At 49.9% G+C, this 23,587-nt stretch overlaps 1 protein-coding gene and 1 pseudogene across 2 annotated transcripts; both read right to left on the reverse strand.

Annotated features, from left to right (window-relative positions):
• Positions 1-9,099, reverse strand: part of LOC132325754 (interferon-induced very large GTPase 1-like) — a 34,770-nt pseudogene extending 25,671 nt beyond the window's left edge.
• LOC132325642 (interferon-induced very large GTPase 1-like) lies at positions 4,367-22,209 on the reverse strand. 2 transcript variants are annotated; one of them, XR_009485996.1, is made up of 4 exons: positions 22,075-22,209; positions 19,940-20,128; positions 10,093-18,695; positions 4,367-9,038 (listed from the first exon to the last, which is right to left on the reverse strand). XR_009485996.1 is itself a non-coding variant. In XM_059843179.1 (3 exons), the coding sequence occupies exon 3, from the start codon at positions 18,691-18,693 to the stop codon at positions 11,365-11,367; it is 7,329 nt and encodes a 2,442-aa protein (XP_059699162.1). In that variant the 5' UTR covers positions 18,694-18,695; positions 19,940-20,128; positions 22,075-22,209; the 3' UTR covers positions 4,367-11,364. The 2 variants fall into 2 exon arrangements, 1 of the variants encoding a protein (XP_059699162.1); XM_059843179.1 differs by having other exon boundaries at positions 4,367-18,695.
• Positions 22,210-23,587: the final 1,378 nt, after the last annotated feature.

Consider the following 23,587-nt stretch of genomic DNA (forward strand, 5'->3'; position numbering starts at 1 on the left):
GAGGGACAACCCTTAAGCAACAACCTCGTAGTCATGGTGAGGCCAAAAATCTTCCCCCAGAATGCATTTGCTGTATGTTGATTCTAAGTATCCCATTGGCCCTTCCCCTTTGTTCCAGCCCTGTGCCCTCATCTCATTCATTCTGATGTTCTGTGCACCTCCCACCACTTGCTATCCCTATATAAATCCCTGCTCTGTCTCTGCCTGGAGAGTTCTTTGTGTCTGGACCCATTCACAGTAGGAGCTCCATAAAGACTCTCCGTGGAACCCCATATGAAGACTCCGTCCCTTCCTTCTGCGTCGCTCATGGCTGAAATCACCCAAGAGCTGAAATTACTCAGCAAGAATGAGATGTGCCCGTGCACCCAGGACATCTTTTTTAAACACGCTTCTATGGGAAAGTCGGGGCATTCTACCATCTCCACCTGCAGTGACAAGTGGCACCCGAACAGGTACCCTGCTTGAGGGGTCCCTGGAGAGGCATCTCCACCAGCCTTGTGCTGCTGGACACAAGCTGCTTTCAGGACAGCCACTTCCTTGAGGAGAACCACTCACGTTCTAGGGAGTGTTATCTGAAGGGCAACCAGGACCCTCCAAAGAAGCCAGAAAAAACCCAAAAGCTGGTCGATGAGCGACCACCCACCCACCGGGTTTAGTTTGACCCAAAGAAAGACGGTGAGTTTCATATTTATTGGGGTCACCTTTTTCACTTTTTCTTTCTCCTCTTTTACTGCTGGGTGTGGGAGAGAAGCCTGAGGATAGGAAACCAACTTACTTGTCCTAAACCTAGCCTTCCTCAAAGGGATGTTTATCTCCAGGTTGTGGGTGCCCTTGTAGCAGGGAAATTAAGGTTTTCTAAGGGGAATCTTAAGAGATTTATATCCTTTACCATAAGAGTCTTCTTTCTAATTTGTTTGGGGAAGTTTTACTTTTTGTTTCACCTTATTTTTAAGTCAATGGTAAAAATGGGGAGTGTTTCGGGGAGTGATTTGGGAAAAATTTCAGGTCTCCAGTTCAAAACCCCTTCCCCTTCATCCTCTTCCTAAACCCCTAAACCCCTAAGCCCCCTTTCCCTCTAGAGGCGCAATTGGCTGGAGGGTGTTGCTACTCAGCACAGGGTTGCTACTGCCTCCCTGATGCTCCCCCATCCCCTCTCTCCCCTTGCCAGGATGACACTGGCCATGTCGCCTAGGACCTTCCCCTCAACCTTGTCCCTAGGCCCATTTACCCTGCTCCATCTCCCCATGCTGCTGTTATCCCACAAAATGGCACTGGCAACATGGCCAGCCTCACCATCTTGTCTCCTTCTCTTCCAAGTTTTCCCGCCCTCGTGTCTTAAAATGGTCACTTTCCCACCTCTCCTCTGCTTTTTCCTCTACCCTCCATTGCGCTCGGCTCCTCCCTTCCCCTTGCATCGATGGGTGTAACCATGTCAGGACCCTCCTGTGGTGGTTTCAGTTCGAAACTGGGCAGAAACACTAATTTTGTGTAGTGGTTTTGGTTCACCATTTTCAGATTTCCCCAATTTTGAGATTTCCTAACTAATGAGTTTATGAGTGTGGTGAGCTTCAGTGCTGGTTAATCACCAGTGCACTCATTTCCTGCTGTGAGACAGGGTTAGGAGAAAAAGGCAAAGTAGGCTCCAAACTTGAAAAGGGTATAAAGTAAATTTTATTAAGAGTAACTAAAAGGAAAAAAAAAAGTAGTAAGAATCAAAACAAACCCTTCAGAACCCTTCTCCTCCCCCAACAACTTTTTCTTTTCCACTGATAATGTAAAGAAACAAAACTTAAAATTTTCAGTCAGCTTACCACCTCTAAAACAGTCTTTTTTCAGTTTGCTTAGGGAGAGAAGTCCCTCTTGTTAAGGTTAAGAGACTTCTCCACAAGAGGAAAAAACAGTTCTCTTGTGGTTCTCAATTTCATCACAAATAGCAGCTGCCCAGGGACCCATGCCATTGTGAAGTCTCTCCCATTTTCCACAAGCCTTCACACAGCTTGTCTACAAGCCGTGTTAACTTATGGGGTACTGTTTTAAAGATGAGCTGTTCAAAGGCAAAAGTTCTCATTATCTATCTCTAAAATCTTCACCCCTGTGAACAGAAATCTTCTTCTTCTCCAGGAAGCACAGGACTACTCTTCTCTCTTTCTCCATTCAAACTTCTCATAGGATCACAGTTGCTATTTCAACACCTGCTTACCTTAGCATGGAGGCCTTTGCTCGATATCAATTTGAACACTTTTATCTCCCCGTAGTTTCATGCATTATAAAGAAAAAAGAGTCTTTTCTCCATAGTTTACAATAGGATTTAAGCTCCAAAAACAAGGCATCTCCTCACCCCTCCCATCTGGGACTTAACTTCTTCTTCACTGACCTTGTGTCTTCATGCAGCTCCTTTACATGCTTGCATCTTGATGGCCACCTGACCCCGGTGGAGCTGGGTGCTCTAGATGGCAGCTGGGGGAGGCAGCTTGGATCGAATCAGCCAGGCCAGAACTCAACAGCATTTCCCTCTCTTGTTCCCCATTGGCTGAGATACTTAACAGGTACAGACTCCCCACATCACCTCATACATACCCCCTTCTAATGTGTTCCTGCCCCCGCTTTCCTTCTTCCTTGTGTCTCTGTTCTTTTTCTTTAAGTCCAGGGATTTAGTACAGCCTTCAATGAATAACAGTCTGTGTCAATTAGTGGAATTCCTCTGGAATTTATTGTTCATCCCATTGCTTCATTCCCCTCTCAGTATCTGGCTTTATTCAGCAGCAGGCCCACTGTTTGTTTGTAAAGACACCTCCTTCTCATTCCTTTCACAACCAACCAGGACACGGGAATCTTTTGACCAGATATCAGAGATTAACCATTTTTGTATGAAACATGCAATTCCAAAGGCTACAATTTTGTCAGAATGGTATCACGTAATCCAAGGAAAGAATGAGTCTCCTTCCAATTTCCATCAATGAATAGTTGATACAGATGGGAAATTTGCTAGCATGGACCCTGACAGACGAGATTTGTTACAAATGGCAACCACAATTATGGGACAATTGGCTCCAGTCATTACGAGGAGGTTTGTAAAAAGGAGCCACAGGGGCTAGCTTCTTAGCTGGATAGCTGATTCCCCGTAGGGTCAGAGCGCCCCAGGCAAGTAGCATGAGGCCAGATATCTCAGCCCTTCGGGGGCTAAGTGCCCTAGCCCAGACTACTGCACAGCTGTGGCCACCTTAGCAAGCTCAGTGATTGTCAGCTCTTAGTGATATCAGCTCTTTTATGGTTTCAGCTCTTTAGCTTGCTCTAGGGGCTCTGGCTGAACGTGGCTTTCAGAAGAGCAGACTGAAGAGAGAGAGATGAGAAGGCAGGCTTCAGAGTGTTCCACAATGGTTTATTCTGAGGGATTCGCGAAGGGTCCAAATGCAGCTCTTTTAACACAATGGGCCAAGACAGCCCCTTTTATAGGGTTGGGGGGGCTTGGAAACTGACCAATTGTAAGGGTTAGGGAAACTAGCCTATGGGGTCACAGAGAGATAAACAGGCCTGGAGGACCGGAGTGAAGACTTCTGGTTCAATTCCTCTGACTTAGCATATTCTTATCTCTAAGTATTTCTCCATGGGGCCTTAGGTGGCCCTGTGCCTGCTACAGAGGTTACAGAGACTGGAGGCAGAGGACTCTAGAAACGTAAATAAATTGTTAGAAACTGCATGGAAATTATGTAATAACACAGGACTGGCTTGATGAGGTAAAGATGGAGAACTCATGGCTGCAATAATGGGTCCCAGAGGGAGAGAGGAGTTGTTGGGGAAGAGGCAGAACATGTTGAAGATGTTTTCAGTGATGACCATTAGGAAAAGATCAGTGTGCTATTTGCAAGGGAACAGGGTGTAGGGGTGATTTTATGATGATACTCTATTCCCTTATTTTCTGCTCTATGCCCAGAAATGGTGCTTTAAGGTGGGTCCAGAGAAGGGACAGTGATGCCTTAGGATTCAGCTTTTACATTTTTTCAATCCTGTTTTGCTTTAGGGTATAACTCGAAAACTCCAGTAGCCTGTCAGCTACTGTTCTCCCATTTTATTCAGACAAAACAATTCCTCTAGGCCTTAAAATCAAGAACACCCTACTGTCTCAGGCCCCAAAAATCATAAACAAAAGTGACTTGGGGAGGAGCAAACTGGGGGTAAATGACTTTATTACCTGAAGCTGTAATTGGAAGATTAACCCCTGATATGTAAATGGACCAAACTTATAACTGTATGAAAAACTTGTGACCATTGTCCATCTTGGGTGTAGCCTCTGGGAAGCTTCTGAGTGCCCATGGTGTCACTATTTAAGTCCTTTAATGTTGGCAATTGAGAGACAGGACTCCCCATAGATGTTAGCAAGAAATTGTTTATTGTTCATACAACGAAGCCATGAAGTTGTCTACTATTATCTCTAGAGCTGGGTATATATAATCTAACAGCTTTAGATAAAATTTTCCACTGCCAAGCAATAATCACATTACTAATGTTTCTTAGCTACATTGCTTAACCCCAAGCACCTGCAGCCTTATATGACTTACTTAAATCACTACATTCCTTTTTGCTTCCCCTCTTACATAACTGTTTGAACTTCCCCTGGTTTCTTCCCCACAAGAGCCAGGATGTCTGGACCATCCATCATCTCCACAGTACTCCCTGCTCCACTGCCCAGCTGCCTCCCCATACTTTAATAAATGCCTACTTTTATTTTCTTAATCTTGCCCAACATCTGTTCCAGGTAGCCCCTCCAAGGCACCAACAAGAGCCTTGGGGCTTTTGCGCAGGCTTGGTTCCAAGCCTCACTCCCTGGTGTTCTTAGATGCCCTGTGACAGCATTACTTTGTTGCTAGCTTGGTTTTTTGTTAGCTGAAGCAAGAAGTTTACATTGCTTAGCTGGCTTGGTTTTTTGTTAGCTGAAGCAAGAAGTGTTTTTTCCTTTTTCTGGTCTTGCAGAAGCTGCAGCAGCAACCCTTGAGCAGTTTTTTTTTCCTTGAACTGTTTGGCTTTGTGTTGCAGTGTGATTTCATGGTTTACCCCAGAACCACGGGTTTCTCCCCTGAAGATTCCCTCCCAGGTGTGTCAGCCACCTCTCCCTTCCCCACCCTGACCCCTGCCAAGCACTGTCTGTCAATCCTGGAATTCCAGAAGGGCATTGAGTGTTTGGGCAGATTCTAAAGATACCCTCTACCCCCAGGGGGCACTAGGCCATCCAGGTGTCCTTTGTCCCTTGAGACCTCTCCCATACCTGGTTGGTGGCTTCCTCCCCCTCTCCCCCAGGTAAAGGAGCAGCAACCACGCAGTCAGAGAGTTCTGTTGGAGGAGTTGCTGGATTCAGAGACCTGTGGGCCAGAATAAAAGCTCTGGATTTAAACCCTCCATCAGAACCAACTCCTTTCCTTCACTACCGTCTTAAAGCTTCTCCATCAGAGGTAAACCTGAAAAACGGACCCTGTTACAGGAGGAAGCTCCATCCCACAGCCACCGGAGCCCCGGCATGCCTGGACTTGTCACCATGTGCTCAGCTGCAGCATCCAGCTAGCCAGAAGTGTCTCTGGGGTGAAACACCACAGTTGCCACTATTTGGTTCAGCCACAGGGGCCAGACAAGCCAAGGAACATCCCGTCCACAATATTGGTAATACCAATAGCTTTGTTTTGGTCAAAGATCAGGCAATAAACATGAGATGCTCAGTAGGACCTGAGGGAGCTGCTCTGCCTGGCCACAGACCTCAGAAAAAGCTGAACCAAGAAAAGAAAGGACCCTGAAACTGAGAGCTGCTGCAGAAGGTGCTGGCAGACAGGATTCTCCACTCGGGGCATTCCAAAGGCTTTTGTTCAGCAGAGAGGCCAAGGGCAGGAGCAGCTCCTGCCGGAGCTGAGGGCTGGAGGGAAGGGCAGCAGCCCCAGGCACCTGAGCAGGAGTGGCTGGGCTGGACAGAGACACAGCACCCCTGAGACAGGCAGTGAAAGCACTGCCTGTGCCCCAGGGTGGTCATGTCACTGCTTTCCTGAGCCCACAGGCAAAACAGCTCTTGCTGGGAGAATGGTCTCAGTTGATCCAGGAGGCTGCAATGAGGGAGGGAAGGATGACACCCAAAAGCCAAGCAGCCCAACTTGCAGCCAGCATGGAACTGGTCTGAGGCCCTGCAGGCCTTTTTCCAAGCAGGAAAGCTCCTTGCTGCAGGAAAACTGCCTTTGGGGTGTCAGATTTTAGCCCTTTTCTCACCCAGAAATGGGGTAAATGAGAGGCATTTTAAAAACTTTTCATTCTGTTTTTCAGTTTCATATGAAGGGTGAGAATACAGATGCTCCAATTCATTCTATCACAATTAGAAGCTGACTTTTTCTTAATTACAAAACATTATAAGCGTTCTCGGCTTATTTGGTTTTGCTACACTATGCTGTAGATGTCTTAAAGCCAATTATTTAAAACTACCCATTATGGGTGCTCTTACAATGCATTTTTTATAGTTCTATTTCTCTAAGGTATCTACTCTTATTTGCAAGAGTATCTTTCAAAACTTTTTTCTAGCTCTATTTCTCTCTCAACCATATCTGTCTTATTCTATAGCATTCCTAAGTTAGCATTTCTTATCTCAAAGTTTGCATACAGATGCATACTGTGTGGGCCTTTTGTCAGGCCTTGAGAACTCTCCTCAAATCTCTTTCTCACATTTCCCCTCTCTCTTGGATAGACAAAACTTTTTTGATGGCCTTGTTCATCATTTTTCATGCACAGTGAAGTACACTAGGCACTATTACTAACATTGCTACAATAACTATGAATACCTATAAACCTATTTTGCAAAGTTCTTTTAGCTAAGGTGTAAAACTCCATCTTTCAAACAAGTCATCTATGTATGATCTATCGTTTGTTTTAATTTGATTTGTGGATGGACATTGAATGGTCAGAAAAGGTCATACAACACAGTCCTTCAAAATCTTCAAAACTATGTTTATGTGCCAGTAAAGGAAAATCCATGGCAGCTCTGTTCTGTAAGGTTGCAGGTTTGACAGCACTAACATCTGTCATCATGTTACTAATTGCAATGGAAATAGTATTGACTTCTTTGCTAAGCCAACGCCCCAATTGGTTTAATTGTTCTAATGTCGCGGTGAGGGAGGCTTGGACGATCAATATGAGTGATCAGAAAGCTTCATTTATTGATTAGAGCATCAGACATTTATGCACAACAAGTAATAAGCTCATACATATTCTGTAAGTTAGGCAATCTATTGGTCATACTATAGATACCAGTTCCCCTCTTACTTCCTCATTCCTTACGACTTACATCTTCTTTTTCTCATGTCTCTCTCTCTCAACTACAGCATCTTGTTATCATAATACAGCTATGCTCAAGGCCACAGTGTCCCTGCAGGTACAGGGACTCAGATTAGCTGGGTCCGGTACTTTTCCAATTCTTGGTCAGCTATCCAGAGCATGTCTACGTGGCCTTTGTCACGTAACCAGCCCTCCACAATTCCCCTGTTTTCTTTTTGCAGGAGCAATGTTTGATTAAATGCAGCAGATATCATTCTTTGTACCATATTTTGTAAGCACATGCAAAAACAAGGCAAAACTAATATTACTAACAAAGCTATAATGCCTACTATAATGCTAGCCTTAACAATAGAGCATAGCCATGATCTCAGGCCTAAAGATTTGAGCTATTTATCAACACCAAAGCTCGATTCTACTTGTAAGTTTCCAGTTAATCTCTGCAACTTAGAGAGCTGGGAGTACAGTCCACTCATATCTTTGGGCAGGCCTTTCTCGATTCAACACAGGCTGGGTAAAAGCAAAGCCCTGCTTATCTGCCTCATGCAAGGCGATGGTGAAGAAGCAGTCTTTTAGATCAATAATGAGGAGGGACCATCCTTCAGGGAGCATTGCAGGATTAGGCAGTCTGGGCTGCAAGGCTCCCATACTATGGATCTGATCATTGACAGCACATAGATCATGCAGGAGCCGATATTGGCCAGATTTCTTTTTGATCACAAAAATAGGAGTATTCCAAGGACTAACAGACAGCCGGCGATGTCCTTGGTCAAACTGCTGCTGTACCAGCTTGTGTGCCTGAATGAGACTTTCCCCTTGTAAAGGCCGTTGCTCAACTCACACCGGGTCCTCTGTTTTCCATCGGAGTGAGATCAGGAAAGTCCATGCAATGGCCGTCCCTATAAAGGGAGATCTGTGGTAAGGACCATTCCCAACTGTGCCAACACATCGTGGCCTAGCAAGGCGTGGACACCCTCAGGGAGCGGTATTACAGAAACTGTACAGGTGACAGTCTTTCCCTCTATAATAATCTTCAGCAGAGGGGATTTCCGTGCAAGCGGGAGTCCTCCTACTCCTGCACTACTCCTGCAACTGTGGCATTTGCCGCGTGGGTGGACCACCGGGGTGGCCATTTCTGCGTCCCGATGATACTGACGTCTGCGCCAGTGTCTAGGAGCGCAACCAGGGTGATGGTTTGACTCTGATACTGAAAGTCAATATGTTTTTTAGGACGATGCTTTAAGTCCACTGTTAACAATGCCATTGTTCCTGTGGAACCAAAACTACCTTCACCACGTCACTGCTCGCCAAGTGGTAAAGTTCGTCCGGTTAATTGAGGCAAGGGGATCAACTGAGCAATTTGTGATCCAACTGGAATGAACAATGGTGGGAATAGCGTTTGTGCCATTATTTGTATTTCACCTGTATAATCAGCATCAATTAATCCAATAATAATAGTAAGTCCCAACATGCTGGCAGACGAGCGTCCAATTAATAAAGCTCCCACTGGTTGTTCACCTGCTGTAACAGGCCCTTTGACCCCTGTTTGGATACGTTGCAGATTGCAGTCTATTAAGGTACAGTCTATTGAGGTCGCCAGGTCCAAACCGAGGCTTCCACTGCTTGCAGGGCGGAGGGAGGAGGCGCTTGTGCTGGGAAGGCGCTCGACTTCTGGGCCACCACTTGTGTCGGAGCGGGGCGACCCCTCCCGCTGGGCTTCCCGTTTCCCGAGACGTGCCTGCAAGCTGAATCATTGTGTCGGACTTGCAGCGCCGGCACCACAAAGCTCCCATTGTGCAATTCCATGGCGCATAGCCAGCAATTCCACAGCGGAAGCATCAGAGTCGTGATGGTCCTTTTTCTTTAGGCCGATTTACTGACACTTGCAAGGGGGCAAGGGCAGCCAACACCTGACTCTGCGTCGCCTGCACCTGCTTTTTTAAACTACTTCCCAATTCTCTTACTGCCTCCACAAACATAGCCTGTGGCCCCACCAGTATCTGAGCCATTTGTTCTACAGCCTCCTCAACAGTCCAGGTACCAGGGAGTGTGACAAGTATACTCTGAGTGGTGGGATTGCACATTGCTTTAGTAGTGCTCCGTGCATATAGCATGTCTGAATAGCATTCGCCACTCTGTCAATAAACAAACCAAACGGCTCTTCTCTTTCTTGTTTAATTCCCATGTATGAGGGAATACCCCCTGGGGATTTCAGCTTATCGAGCTCCACCCGGGCTAACCTCATAGCCGTTCATTAGCAATTCACACTGCCTCTGGGTCAAGCATTTCTTGTGTTCCTTCCCCACTGTCCCCTCCCGCCAGAGGGGAGGGCCAATCCCCCACTGCTAGTGGTGGCGCGGATGGGGCGGCTCGGGCAGTTGCTGCCGAGGCTGTCCCCACCAGCAAATTCACCGTGTTAATTGATGGGGGCAGGGGATAAGAGAACGTAGACGTTGAGGCCCCGCTATTCTCACTAGGAACAGGTATTCCCAGTCGAGTGGAGGCTGCTCGAGCAGCCTTCTGCTCTGCCTGGTATTGTTTTAGCGCATTAGCAACTATTCGCCAAGTTTTAGATAACTTCTTTGCAGTTTTACAATCATCTAGCAAAGCTTCCCACAACTTATCCCCAAACCTACACCACTCTAAATCCTCAAAGACCTGGTTGGGATCTGCAAAACACCCTTTTGCAACTCCATATGCAAACAATCCCGGGAGCTCTTTTCCCAGGTCAATACCTTGTAATCCCCGCTTTTCTAAAAAGCATTTAACAAGATCATACGCCACTTGTCTCTCCATTACCTTCTAATCTAGTCGTCAGCGCTGTTGCAGCCCTTGCAAGACGTCGGCAGTGCTTAGTCAGCCAAGACCCCTCTCTAGGGTCGCTTGGGGCCCGGAGCCCAGGTCTTTCGCCTCCCATGCTGCGTCGGGACCGACACGGATACTGCACCAGACTGTGGCTCGGAGGATCAAGCCCTATTTAGGGTCCCTGTTTGGGCACCATTATGTCGCGGTGAGGGAGGCTTGGACGATCAATATGAATGATCAGAAAGCTTCATTTATTGATTAGAGCATCAGACATTTATGCACAACAAGTAATAAGCTCATACATATTCTGTAAGCTAAGCAATCTATTGGTTATACTATAGATACCAGTTCCCCTCTTACTTCCTCATTCCTTAGGACTTACATCTTCTTTTTCTCATGTCTCTCTCTCTCAACTACAGCATCTTGTTATCATAATACAGCTATGCTCAAGACCACAGTGTCCCTGCAGGTACAGGGACTCAGATTAGCTGGGTCCGGTACTTTTCCAATTCTTGGTCAGCTATCCAGAGCATGTCTATGTGGCCTTTGTCACATAACCAGCCCTCCACATTCTAATGCCTCAGCTGAGAGAAGTTAAGGTAGAAATATAGCTGACATAAGTTTTTTTTGCATGGCTCTAGGGTTTGAAATTGCTATTACAGTTTTCTTCATAATGATGGGTAAATCTTTTTTCTCTATGTTTTATCTTCGTAGCTTTTTTTAACATTAAGTGCTATCACAGTGAGCTGTCCAATGCAACATGGGCCACTTTTAATTTTGGAGGGAATGCCTTGCCAGGCTCTATCTCTACAAATGGGCTAATATCTTTTTGGCAATTGCTGTGGGGACTCATCTAGGTCAGCAATTTCACCCTAAAGGAACCCTGGGGGAGTACAACTGCACCACAAGCTTGAGTTTCTGTACAAAGGATGATAGGGAGTAACATTTAATTGTGGATCTCCCTGGTACTGAAATTCAGCACAAAATTCCATTGCTAATGAACCAAGAATTTCTAATTCTTCAGGTTCAGAAGGTGCTTTAAGAAGATCAGGCAAGAAGGCAAGAGGATTCTGGCTTTCTCATGAAGTGGTGTTGCTGAGCAGCAGCCACAGTAACATTATTTCACCAAATTTGGGAAATGTTAGATGCCATTATGTGAACATGGTTTTAGAGTATCATTATTGTATCTGCATTTTGTGGAGAGCCTGGTACAAAGTTCTCCTAATCTGCAAAGCTGTTGTGGTTCTTCCTCCCCATGGGCGTGGCCTAACGCTTGTCCAGCTCAGACAGTGCTTCCTGCTTGGTAATTCTCTGCCACGCCACAGGGATTTCTCTTTTGCCCTGAAATTTCCCATTGTACAGAGCTTCCAGCTGTGTCCTGAAACGAGACACAAACCATTTCCAGTACACCTGCGTGGATGAATCAGGAAAAAATTTCCAAGTGGACAAAATATCTCCAGCGTTACAGTATGTTTTGTAAGAGATCCATGGACCACCACCAACTCTAAATCTGCGGTCACTTACAACAAGGCTGGAACAAATGTCAGTGACCAGTTTGTATCTACCACCCTTAACCATTAAGATCAATAGATTTTTCCACCATGTAAATGCCATGACAACTTGTGGGCGATGGTAGACCACCTGATGGTCTCCATCATGATTCCACATGGTGTTTGTGCAGACAGCCCCACAAAAGGGACACTGCGCCCAGCACCCCGAAAAATGCTCTGCCAGGATGGTGTGAGGCTGCCTTGAAAACGAGCTCAGGTCAGCACCAGCAAATCCTTTCATGAGCCTGTCCCTCACATCATCCAGAGGCTGTGCCATGGCACTGCTGAGGAACTCAATGTCTGTGACCTCCTGATGCTCAATGCCCTTCAGGTCACTTCTGGGCAAGTTGATCACCTCTGTCAGTTGCCTGCAAAATTCATCCAGCCAAAGAGAGATTTTGTCTTCTCTGTCTTTTCTGTCTTTGACAATTCGGGCTGACAAAGACACAGCTGACAGGATGTTTTGATAGAGAATATCAAGGGAGGACTCTAAAAACATCCCCAGCCTTCTACTCCCATCTAAACAGTAATTCCTAACTCGTGTCTCAATGTAACTCTCAAAAAACTGTTTTGGAGACATAAGGTACTGCTTGAAATACTCAAAATTTTCCTGTTCTGCCAGGTATCTCAGGATGCAAACTTCCAGATTGGCTCTGCTACCCTGGAAATCTGGGAATTTGCCCTGCATGTCCTCAGCAATGTCTTTAGCTGTCCTCTCATAGACTGCACGGTGAAGAGCTGGTTCAATCTTGTCACAAAGGAAACTAGCAAAAGTTGTGACAGAAGTGGCTCCTTGGCAGGAAATCTGGAAACATTGGAAGAAATATTCTCTCTTGCTGCTCAGGTACACAACTGGGTCATTTGCCTTTCGGAATGCTTCTTGCATGGCTTTAAACCTTTCTGCTGCCATTCTGCACAGATACAGAGACAAATCTATGCTGTACTCTCTGTTAAAACGACATTTCCCATTGCTGGGGACAGAGTTCACGCCTTTCTGTACTTCATTGAGTATTTCATGGATAAAATTTCGACTGTAATTCCGTTTCTCCTCTTCCTTCTTAGCAATGTTTGCCTTCACACACGCTATGATGTTGTCTGTGATGTGCTGAAAGTTGATCATATCAGCATTGGGAATGCTCCTGAGATCTGAGAAATAGCCTAAATACTTTTTCTTCATAATGTGTTTCTCTGGATCAAAAGAAAACCCTCTGCCTTTGGGAAATGACGCAATTCGTGCATGAAAACCTGGCTCCTTAAAGTGCTCTACAAGGACATCTTCAATTTCTGCATCAATATCCACCCGTTCTAAAGGAGGAGCAGCACGGGAGACTTCAGCAATCCGCTTGTTCCAGACAAGAGTAAAGTTGTCCTTCAGATCTCTCTCACTGAGGCTCTTCCCTTTCAGACTCACTGCCAGCTCCCGACTCCTTCTCAAGAGCTCATCTTCATAGTCCAACTTCCTTGCATCCAGTTTCCTCTGCTCCTTCTGGAGCTCAATGAGATTCTCACATTTCTTTTTTGTTTCAAGAAGAAGAGTCTCTTTTAGGTCTTTCAGCTTCAGCTCTGTGCTTGATTTCCACTGGACCAGTGTCTCACAGTCTTTGTCTTCCCTGAAATACTTTTCCACTTCTTTCTCAATGGCATCACTTGTCTCTTGCACCAGCCCTTCAAGGTGTTGTCTGGTGACATTCTGCCAGTCCCCATTCCGAATTTTGTTGTCCAGTCTCATCTGTACATCTAAGATGTGACTCCTCAGCTTCCAGGTCCACTGACTAAAGGCACTTTCCAGTTTCCTGTACACAGCAATCTCCAGGGAATTCTTGAAGCTGAAAACAAAGTTTTCATTCACCAAAGCATTCCAGAGGTCACCAATACGATCTTTCAGGCTCGAGAGCCTCAAAATCCTACGCTGCGACTGCTTCTTGGCAGCCTGGAGGATTTTGCTCTTGAGTTGCTGGACGTTCTGGCTGTAGTTGGGGTTGGGTGGTGCCATTGGGGGGTTTCCTTCCCACAGGTGAGCAAAGTAGTGAATGTGGGTGTTCACATCAAAGCCAATGACATCGCTGAAGGAGGAGACATCACAGAATTCCTGCTGAGCAGCTACCACGGTCATTTCATCCAGCTTTTCCTGCAAACGCCTTTGTCCTTCCATGTTCTGCTCCTTGGCAGTTGCTTCTCCCACGTTTTGGTGGACAAAGAGGCAGCCTGGGGAAAGATTGACTTGCTTCATCCTCAGGAAAGCCTGCACAGCAATCTGGAGAACATCCTGCATTTCTGATGGATTTTCTCCAAAGATATTGATCACAGTTAAGTTGCCAACACCAATGACAAAGGTGGCCAGCTCATTGTCGTGATTCTGGGACAGTTTATTGGCCATCTCGATGGCACGAAGTCCCTCTGTGTCAACCACCAGCACAAAATCAAAGCCCAAGTCTTGCTGCAGCTCCTCGCCCACTGGGATCAGCTGCATGAAGGCTCCACGGGTGCATCTCCCTGCGCTGACGTTGAACTGCAGACCAAACATGGCATTCAGCAGGGTGGACTTGCCTGTGCTCTGGATGCCGAGCACAGAGAGCACAAACACTCGTTTGTCCCCCAGCCTCTCAATTAAGCTGTCAAAGATTGCGCCCACCCAGCGCAAGGGCAGGTAAGAAGCATCCCCATCCATCAGCTCCACAGGGTACCCTGAAACCATCAGCTCTGCTGCAATTTCTGGAAGTTTGTCAAAATTGTCTTTCTTGCAGTTCATTAATTGCAGAGCTTCATAAATCTGACCAACCTCTCTCAGAAGGTGTTCCAGGCCAATGGATGAATGGCTGATTTCATCAGAGATGGAATCCAGCTGCTTGAGCAAATCATTGTTCACACTGCTTTTTTCCTGGTTTTTTTTTTCTGTCAGGATTTCAGACCATAACTTGTGATAGTCTCTCCTCAGTTCTTCAAGGCGACCACAGGACAGTTCTTCCATAAAGACATTCATCCACTGCAGGAAGTATTTCTTGGTGTCTGCTGTTTGGGCCTGGAGAAAGCCAAGGAATGATTTCATCAGTGGGTTGAGAGGGAAAGCTTGCTCAAGTTGCTTTCTTCTTATTGCTTTCTTCTCATTTTCAATTTGGCTGCGATGATGCTCAATGCCCTTGTTCCTCTTCTCCTGCAGGTGAGTGAGTTCTTTGTCCTTTTGGCACCACTGGTACCACAGTTTTCCTTGAAGCGGCAGCAGCCGGGATTTGATCTCAGACAGCTTCTCTTTCTTCAGAAGCTCCACCAGCTCCTTTGCCTTTGCTTTGGCTGTCACACACGCGGGTTGATCTGCATCCACAACTAATCTGTGCTGGCGAGCTTTGTCCATGCAGGCCTCTAGGCTGAAACATGAATTAGACCCTTCCAGGAGATTCCCAATTTTCTTGGTCAGCTCTTCCACCAGTTCTGCTTCATTTCTGTTCTTGATCCCTATTTTTATGTTTTTGCCAACTTGTCCAGCTGCAACATTCTCTTTTTCTGTGAGAAGACAAACCAAAGGCCTTTGTGACTGCCACAGGTCCTGCAGCAGCTTTTTCCCCCTGTTGTCCATGTGCTTCCATTCAGACACAAGAGCCACGTTGACAGCAGATATCTCCTGCAGGAACTGCAGCTGTGCTCCGTGATCCCTGGCATCTCCATGCAGGTTACAGAAAGCCACACAGCGCTCAAAGGTGTCATCGGGGCTTCCACGGGGGCAGTACCAGGCGATCTCCACCAGCCCTTCCATCAGCAAACGCTTTCTGGTGCTGCCTCTGCAGTGGCGGTGGAAGAAAGTGTCGTGTTTGCGTTTGCTCAGCAGAGCGTTCAGGAGCTGGGACTTGGAAGAGGAGGCCGAGCTGCCAATGCGGATGAAGGACACGATGGGTGTCTGTGCCTGAAAGATGAGTTTGTTGTTGTAACTCTTTGTTCTGGTCTGGCTTCCTGCCTTCTCCACCTCTTTCCAGCTCCTTTGGATTTGGCTGAGGGCGTAGAGCGGGAACTCGATGAGTGAAGTGCATGGGTTGGGCACCAGCAGAGGCAGCGCCAGTTGGCAGAAGGCCAGCTTGGTTGCCAGGATCTGTCTCAGGAAGTCATCAGCACAATGGAAAATGGCCATCTGCAGGTCCATGGGGTGCACATGGCTGTCCCTGCTTTCAGGTTCAGGGGGGGCTTCTTCCGAATCATCAAAAAACATTTCAAAGGTGTCTGATTGTTGGTTCTCTTGCTCTCTGGTTTGTGGCACGGATGCAAGGTCTGTGTTGCTTCTTTCCCAGCAAGTCAGGTACCTCACCTGGTAATCCACAGTTAACAGCTTTTGCAAGAAGTAAAATGGCAGTTCTGTGTCCTGGCTGGGCTGGCTGTCCTGCAGAGATGTCTTGCAGATGGTGCAGAAATCTCCCATCCCCATTTTTCTTGGATAGTGACTTTCCAGTCCAAGGCGCTTGAGCAACTGCAGGAACTCCTGGTTTGCAATGGCTTCATTTTCTTTGGATTCACTGCTGTCTGACTTGGATTGGGACTGACTGGGGGCTTCATCTGTTGTGAAAGTGTCTTCCAGGTCACTCAGTATGTTCTGCATCCTCTGTTCATCAAATTTGTCATCCAAGCACCCACTGATCAAGGATTCCAAGTCCCGTTCAAGCCTCTCCCAGTCTTCGTCTCCATGGTGCTTTTGGAGGAGATTGTTTATCCGTGTGGACCACAAGCCTTTCATGTGATCTTCCATGAAAACTAAACGCTCCCTCTTCTGCTCAAGGGACAGCTCTTGACTTTCAGGTGTCACAGTAAGACCTGTCAGCAGAAGGAAGGCCTCAGCTCTGTCAGCATCTTGCTCCTTCAGGTTCACGTACTCCTCATGTGCCGCTTCCATTTCCTTGGCCATGTACTGAATTTCTGGGTGTCCAAGGAGGTGCTGAAAAGTGCTGCTTTCCACCTGGTACCCTGTGCTGGTCACAATCAAGAGCACCAACAGTTCCATGTCCTTCTGAGCCTGTTCCTTGAGAGACTGGAGTAAGGAATAAATGGCCAGGCTGCTGGTCAGGGTGGCTTTTATCTTTGCTTCATGAACATCAGAAGCAGAGCTTCCTGGTGCGTAGGTGACAGCATAGATATGCTCCTTCATTTGCTGTAGAGTTTGGATGAGCTCTTGAAGCTCAGAGACTTTGGGAGATCTGGGAAGCGGTTGCTCAGTCTGGAAGATCCATTGCATAATGAAGGAAGCTTCAGGGAAGTCCTTGACAGAGTAGATATGAGGATTCAGGAGACTCCTCAACATTACTTTGATAAGGGTGGTGTTTTCTGGAGGTGACTCCTGGCAGCTCCGCACGGTGTTCACAAGGAGGTCCTGCAGGGCTTTGTCCGACAGGCACACGTTGATCCACACACTGGGGTTCCTGGTTTTTGCACTCAGATCATCTTTTAGCCTCATCAGCATGAGCATCTTCTCTTCATCCGCTTCTGTCACCTCCCAGGCCTTCACAGTCCCCATGAAATCTCTGGCCTCTTGCACTGCACTGCCCAGTTCCTCTCCAAAAATGGTGCCAACGCTCTGATTCGTCAGCGCTTTGTATGCAGCCCTGAGGGCTCTGCTCATCTGATCGACAGACTTAAAATCCCCACAGTGATTGCACTGGATGACGTCCCACACTGGGATCAGCTGAAAGCCACGGTCGATAACGCACCATGTTGTGTTATCAGACACGAGCCCCGTTTTCCACTGAGGAAGGGAAGCTGTGTCTGCTGGGCCCCCTGTGTTGACCACGTAGAGCTGAATTGCTGTATAAGAGCTTTCTCTGGCTCTTTCTGTGACAGAAGCCTTTGAGCTCGATTTGGAAACATCCAGGGTCCCTTCTACACTGGCCCCAAAGCCACCCCAGCTGGCCCCAACAAAGCTGTTCAGTGCTTCAGAAGTTTGTCGTTTTATCTCTTCCCTCTGCTCAGTTCGGAATCCTTCTGTAGATGCCTTCCACCAGAATATCCCTCCAAAGTGGAGGGGACCCTGGTTTATGTGGGACCCAAACCTGCTGAAGAAGCTCTCACACATCTTCCGGAAGATGGCCTTGTCTCCTTCCCGACTGAAGCTCAAAAGCTGCTCCATGCCTTGCAGCTCCCGCAGAGCCGCATCCGAGAGGCAAAGCTGATGCCTTTGGAAGTAGCAGGAGGCCAGAGGGATGTACTGGTACTTGGTGGTGCAAAAGTAGCTCTGCTCAGAGCGGGACTGGTGGTTGTCCTGTGACTGCAAGAAGCTGCTGTGATCTACACTCCCTCCCAGATTAAACCCCCAGAATGAGCATTTGGCAGAAACACTCATGCTGAACCCCAGCTGCTCCATGGACTTGGTGAAAGTGGATTCTGCTGCAGAGGAGGAGAACTCCTTCCTCTCAAGCAGCGATCCTTGCTCCGGACCGGCGAGCTGGAATCCCTCAGGAACCCTGAGGAGCTGCTCTCGCTTTGCCAGCACATCTTCAGGTCTGCTGGTTCTGTAGATGCCCTGCAGGGCCAGTCCCCCTGACGCCCTCCTCAGCACCTCTGTGTCAGGGATGTTCTCCCTCCTGCCTGCTGACTGCTCCTGCTGCTCCAGCTGCTTCTGGATGCTCTCCAGCATATCTGCCAAGGGTTTCTCTGGTGGTGGCCAGAACTGTTCGGGAATCTCCATGGCTCGCCACAGGGTCTCTGCTTTCTCCCTCAGAGCATCCTGGCTGTGGCTGTTGTGCATTTCTGTCAGATCCTTCAGAGCTTTTTTGGCCTCATCATTTCTCTGCTTTGTCTTCTCAGAGTTATGCTCTTGCATCTCCTCACACGTTTTGTCATCTCTTATGTTCAGGAGTTTCTGGAGTGCCTTTTTCTCCCAGGGGTACTGTACCTCACACTCCAGCCTGAGGTAGTCTTCATATTCCAGATGTTGCAGGGCTTCTCTGCACTTGATTCCCAAGATCTGTGTCACTTTGGGCACCCAGTATCCAGCATCCAGTCCTTCCTTCTCAAATGCCTCTGCCAGGAGCTGGGCCTTTGCATCCTCCTCCTGTGTGTCCTCCTGCAAAGCCATGGCTGTGGAGGAAGAACAGAGACTTTCCCTAAGGTGTTGTCAGAGGCCCCAGGCTCCTGGCAGAGGCTCTGCAGCAGCTGCAGCCCTGGGGATTACTCCCACCTGGCTGCTGGAGCCAGGTCTGGGATGGCACAAGAGGCAGGGTCTCCTTCTCAGCACCCTGGATGTGCCTGTTGCTCACCTGTTTGCAGGATCAACCCTGAAGCTGAGTCTGTATCCCAGAGACAGCACAGACACACAGAGACAGAAACACAGACACAGAGAGACATACACAGAGACACACACAGAGACTACCTTAGCCACACAACCTGCCCTGGACAAGGTGCTGCCTTCACCATCACTCACATCCTCCCTGCAGAACTCCTCAATCTACAAGTGCAGATAGCCAGGGGCATTCCTGGCTCCCTGGAGCACTGGCACAGCCCCTCTGCCCATCCCACAGCCCTGCCTGCATCCTGCACCCTCTGCCCAGCCCTCGGCTGCCCTGCTCGCTGCCTGGCCCAGCCTGCTGCCGCCAGCACCCGGAGGCAGTGCTCACACACTCCCTCCATGGGCACCCCACACTCCCCAGACACTCTCCCCCCAATGCACCCCAGGGGCTCTGAGCTGTGCTCCTGCTCCAGCTGCCAGCACAGCCCCTCCCTCACCCCTCTCTGGCCTCTTTCCAGGAGCTGCTTCCTGGCACACTCAGGGCCCCACCCCAGTGCAGGGGAAAATCCACCTTGTCCCTGCCCACAGCTGTGCCTGGGACATCCTGGTGGCCCTTCAGGAGAGACTGGAAATGCTGGGACCCAACTCAGAGAGGTGCCCTCTGTGATCTGCTGCTCGTTAGCACAGAGGGTCTCGTCAGGCAGGTGCCCTTTGGTGACAGTCTTGGCTTCAGCCACCACAGAGACACTGAACTTAAAATCTCTGGTGACAGGAGGAAAAGTGCCTGCAAACCTTCAACTGGGCACCTTCCTTTAAACCTTTTGGGTTTTGACTCTTGCACACAACTCAGAGAATTCTCCAAGTCTCAGTTCACTTGGATAGCAGACAGATTTATTCCCTGCAAAAAATCCTTCTGAGCATTCGGCTTCTGTCCCACCAAGGCCACAACACTGTCATCAGCACAGGTATTGATCTAAGGGGCGTGGACTGGGCTCCTGTTCCCTTCCACAGCCTTCAGGGGCAGCTTTCCCTCAGGAATCCCTGCAGATTTGGGCAATGTGTGCAAGGGCTGTGGGCTCTGGTTCCCCTCACCCACCTCACAGCAGATGCTCCTGTTGCTCCCAGCCTTGGCGTCCCAGCAGACACCGACAGCCAAGGGCCCCAGCTCAGGGGACACAACACAGTGGCAGCAGCAGGCCTGGGGTACACGGTGGGTGTGGAGAAGAAGATGGGAACCCCTTGAGCACTCAGGAGGAAGAGCAGCAGGAAGGAAAGGCTCGAAACCCTAAAGGAGAAGAGCAGACAGTCAGGAGAAGGTGACCCATGAGTACGGCAGGTTCATTCCGGGGAGCACTGCAGGCCAACCCTTCTCTTCTCCTGGAAACTGCTCAGGCATCAAAGAATCCTCAGGGCTTTTCTGGGGAGGTGACCAGAGCATGGTTTCACCTGGGACCTACATCCATGTTCCCCCACCAGAAGGAAGCTGGACATGCTGGGGAGGTGGGACAGAGCAAAGCCCCTGAAGGGCACCAAGGCCAAGTGCAGGTGCTGCCCCTGGGTCAGGGCAATTCCAGGCACAGACACAAGCTGGGAAGAGAATGGATTGAGAGCAGCCCTGAGGAGAAGGACTTGGGGGTGCTGATGGGTGAGAGGCTGTCCAGGGAACATCTGTGCTCTGGGGGCAGCAGACAAGGTGAGGAGGGGGCAGAGCCAGGGGAACAGCCCTGAAAATGGGGCAGCAGGGCCCTGTCCCACCACTGCCCACATCACACAGCTGCTGCTGGGGGGAAGCTCAGGGCCCTGCAGAGGGGGGAGAAGCACAGCTGGGCTTGGATCCCAGCAGGCACTGAGCCCCCCAGCAGCTCGTGTGCTCCCAGCAGCAGGATGGGGACAGGAGTGGGATAGCAGAAATAGGAAAAGCTGATGGCTTCAGATAAGGGCAGGTCAGCAGCAGAACAAAGCTGGGTGTGTGCTGGCAGAGCTCAGGAGGGATGTCAGACACCAATTGTTTTCTTTGGGCACATGTCCAGCTGCTCCCGGGACAGCAGAGCCTCAGTGCAGGACGCCTGATCAGGATGGGAACTGGTTACTCAGGGTCACTGCTGGAGCTTGTCCACGTGAGCCACTTGTCCCAGCCTTTTTCCCCCACAAATTCTCTCCCACTGGAGCACTGCCAGTGCTGGTTCAGTCTCAGGAGTCGGAGGCTGCCCTGGACAAGATTACCTCCAGCCCAGCCACAACCGAACCTGCCCCAGGCACCCTTGGCACTCCCTGCACGGCTTCCCAGTGCTGCAGGAATAGGGGAAAAGCCCCATGCGACTGTCAGTGCCCACAGAGAGGCCCTGAGCACATTCAGGGCATAACTCGGGACCGAGTTCCTCCTTGGAATCAGAGGGAAGCAGCAAGGCTGGCAGCAGGACCTGCCGTGGGAATGCCTGCACCCCGTTTCACAGGAACAGCCCCCCGAGAGTGTTTTCCGCAGCCCTGTCCCAAGGAAAGGGGCTCCGGGAACACCGCTGCCTTTGTGGGGCTGTCCCAGGGACCAGAGCACTCTGGGTGGTGCCGCTTAGACTGCAAGAGAGGAGAATCCCACCCTCCCTGCATGGGCAGGAAAAGGAATGATCGTCCCGGCTCCTGCCCTCAGGGGAGCGCAGCCATCCGGCCCCAGCGCGGGGCTGGGGGTGCCCGGGCCGGGCAGGGTCGGCCCCGCCTGCGGGGAGCGTTTCCCGGCCGGAGGGGCACGGGCTGGTGGCAGGGAAGGGGCTCCGCTCAGGATCTGTGCCCAGCCAGCCCCACTGCCAGCCCCGCTGCCAGCTCTCGGGACAGCCTTTGCGCCCCTGCAGCCTTCACTGTGCCCCTCCATCCCCTGCATCCCTCCTCTTTCCCCCGCCGCTCCACTCCCCCCGCTCTGACCCCGGCCCCCTCCCAGCTCAGCCCCCGCAGCGCACACGGCTCCCCTGAGCTCCCCCAAAGCGGTGCCAGCAAAGGAGGCTTCCTGCAGCCCACGCTCGGAGCACACAGCGCTCGCCCGCGTCCCTCAGCCCCCTCTTCTCCTGCCCTGCCATCTCCCCAGCCCTGGCAAAGCACCGGGAACAGGAGGCAGAAGAGCAACAAGATCCCGCTCCCGGCTCCCAGCCCAGCAGCTCATTCACATCCCCATCCCCATCCCCATTCCCAACCGTATCCCCATCCCCATCCCCATCCCCGTCCCCGTCCCCGTCCCCATCCCACCTTTTCTCCCTCCGGGCCCTGCAGCTGCCGCGCTGCGAGAAGTCCCGCACAGCCCAAACAGCTCTGGCTCCCTTGGAGGGAGCTGCTTCCCCTTTTATCGGTTCACTGGGGGAGCAGCTCCTGCTTTCCCGTAAATCTTGTGCTTTCCTGCAGCAGTGTGAAAGTGAAACTGCTGCTGCCTGGTTTGGGATGAAAACGTTTTTGTGAGAGGTGTTTTTTGAGGATGTTGGAGGTCTTTTGAGGTCTTTTCCAACCTTAATGATTCTATGATTCCATGGATGACAGCAGGAGCTGGGCAGAGCCTGGGGCTCCTGGCTGGAAACCACCCACGCTGCTCCCCTTAGCCTGGATCATGGAATCCCAGAACTGGGCATCCTGTGCCAAGGCCTGTCCACCCTTACAGGGAGGAATTCCTAATTCCCAGTATTCCATCCTGGAACCCCATCAGGCACTGGAAGGGGCTCTAATGTCTCCCTGGAGCTTTGTCCTCTCCAGGTGAGCACTTCAAGCTCTGAGGAGGAGAGGGATGGAAGGCGATTCTTGTTGGTTCCATCACATCAGCTCTGTGCTCTGAACAACCCAGGGACACAGAGACAACCTCCAAAGCCATCAGCCCTGGAGCTCATGCAGGAATTCTTCCTTGGGAGACTTGTGAGGGGCTGGGATGGAATTGCCAGAGAAGCATTGGCTGCCCCCTTCCAAGACAGGGATACCTTCCACTGTCCCAGCTTGCTCCAGGCACTGTCCAACCTGGCCTTCCTTGAACACCTCTCCAGCAGAGGAAGCACAGCAGGAACAGAGCCTGGCCACAGCTTCCTGGCAGGGGACACCCCACACCTGACAGGAACAGAGCCTTGGTGTTTGGAGAGGACATCCAACACCCAACCAGAGCAGGGTGCCTGGATTGCTTTTCCCTTGGCATGTGGACACACAAATCCTGCTCCACGGCATCAAAACAAGCACTGGAGTTTGGATATGGAGACCTCCAGCCTGCCAGGAGCAGCCATCACCTGGGCCAGGCTGACAAGTCACAAGTGCTGGAGCAGACACAGCTGGCATTTGTCCGGCCTCAGGGGGAGCCTCAGCAGCTGCCAGGCAGGGCTGGGACACATCACCTACAGAGCATGGATTGGGTCCCTCCCTTCCCCGTTTAGCTGAGCCTGTCTCCAGAGGGATATTTCCTCCAGCCAAAGAATTCCCTGCTGCAGGAGTGTTACAGGCACAGAATCCCAGGATCACCGAGGTTGCAAAAGACCTCTCAGAACAAGGAGTCCAGCCTGTGCCTGATCCCCACCTTGTCCCCAGCCTAGACCACATCCAGGCCTTCCTTGGACACCTCCAGGCATGTGACTTCACCACCAACTTGGGCAGCCCCTGCCAAGGCCTGAGCACCCTTTCCATGGAGAAATTCCTTCTGATGTCCAACCTGAGCCTGTCCTGGCACAGCCTGAGGCCATTTCCCCTTGTCCTGGGAACAGTGCCTGACCCTCCCTGGCTGTCCCCTCCTGTCAGG

This window comes from Haemorhous mexicanus, chromosome 3 (assembly GCF_027477595.1).
Source record: "Haemorhous mexicanus isolate bHaeMex1 chromosome 3, bHaeMex1.pri, whole genome shotgun sequence".
Taxonomy (NCBI): Eukaryota; Metazoa; Chordata; class Aves; order Passeriformes; family Fringillidae; genus Haemorhous; species Haemorhous mexicanus.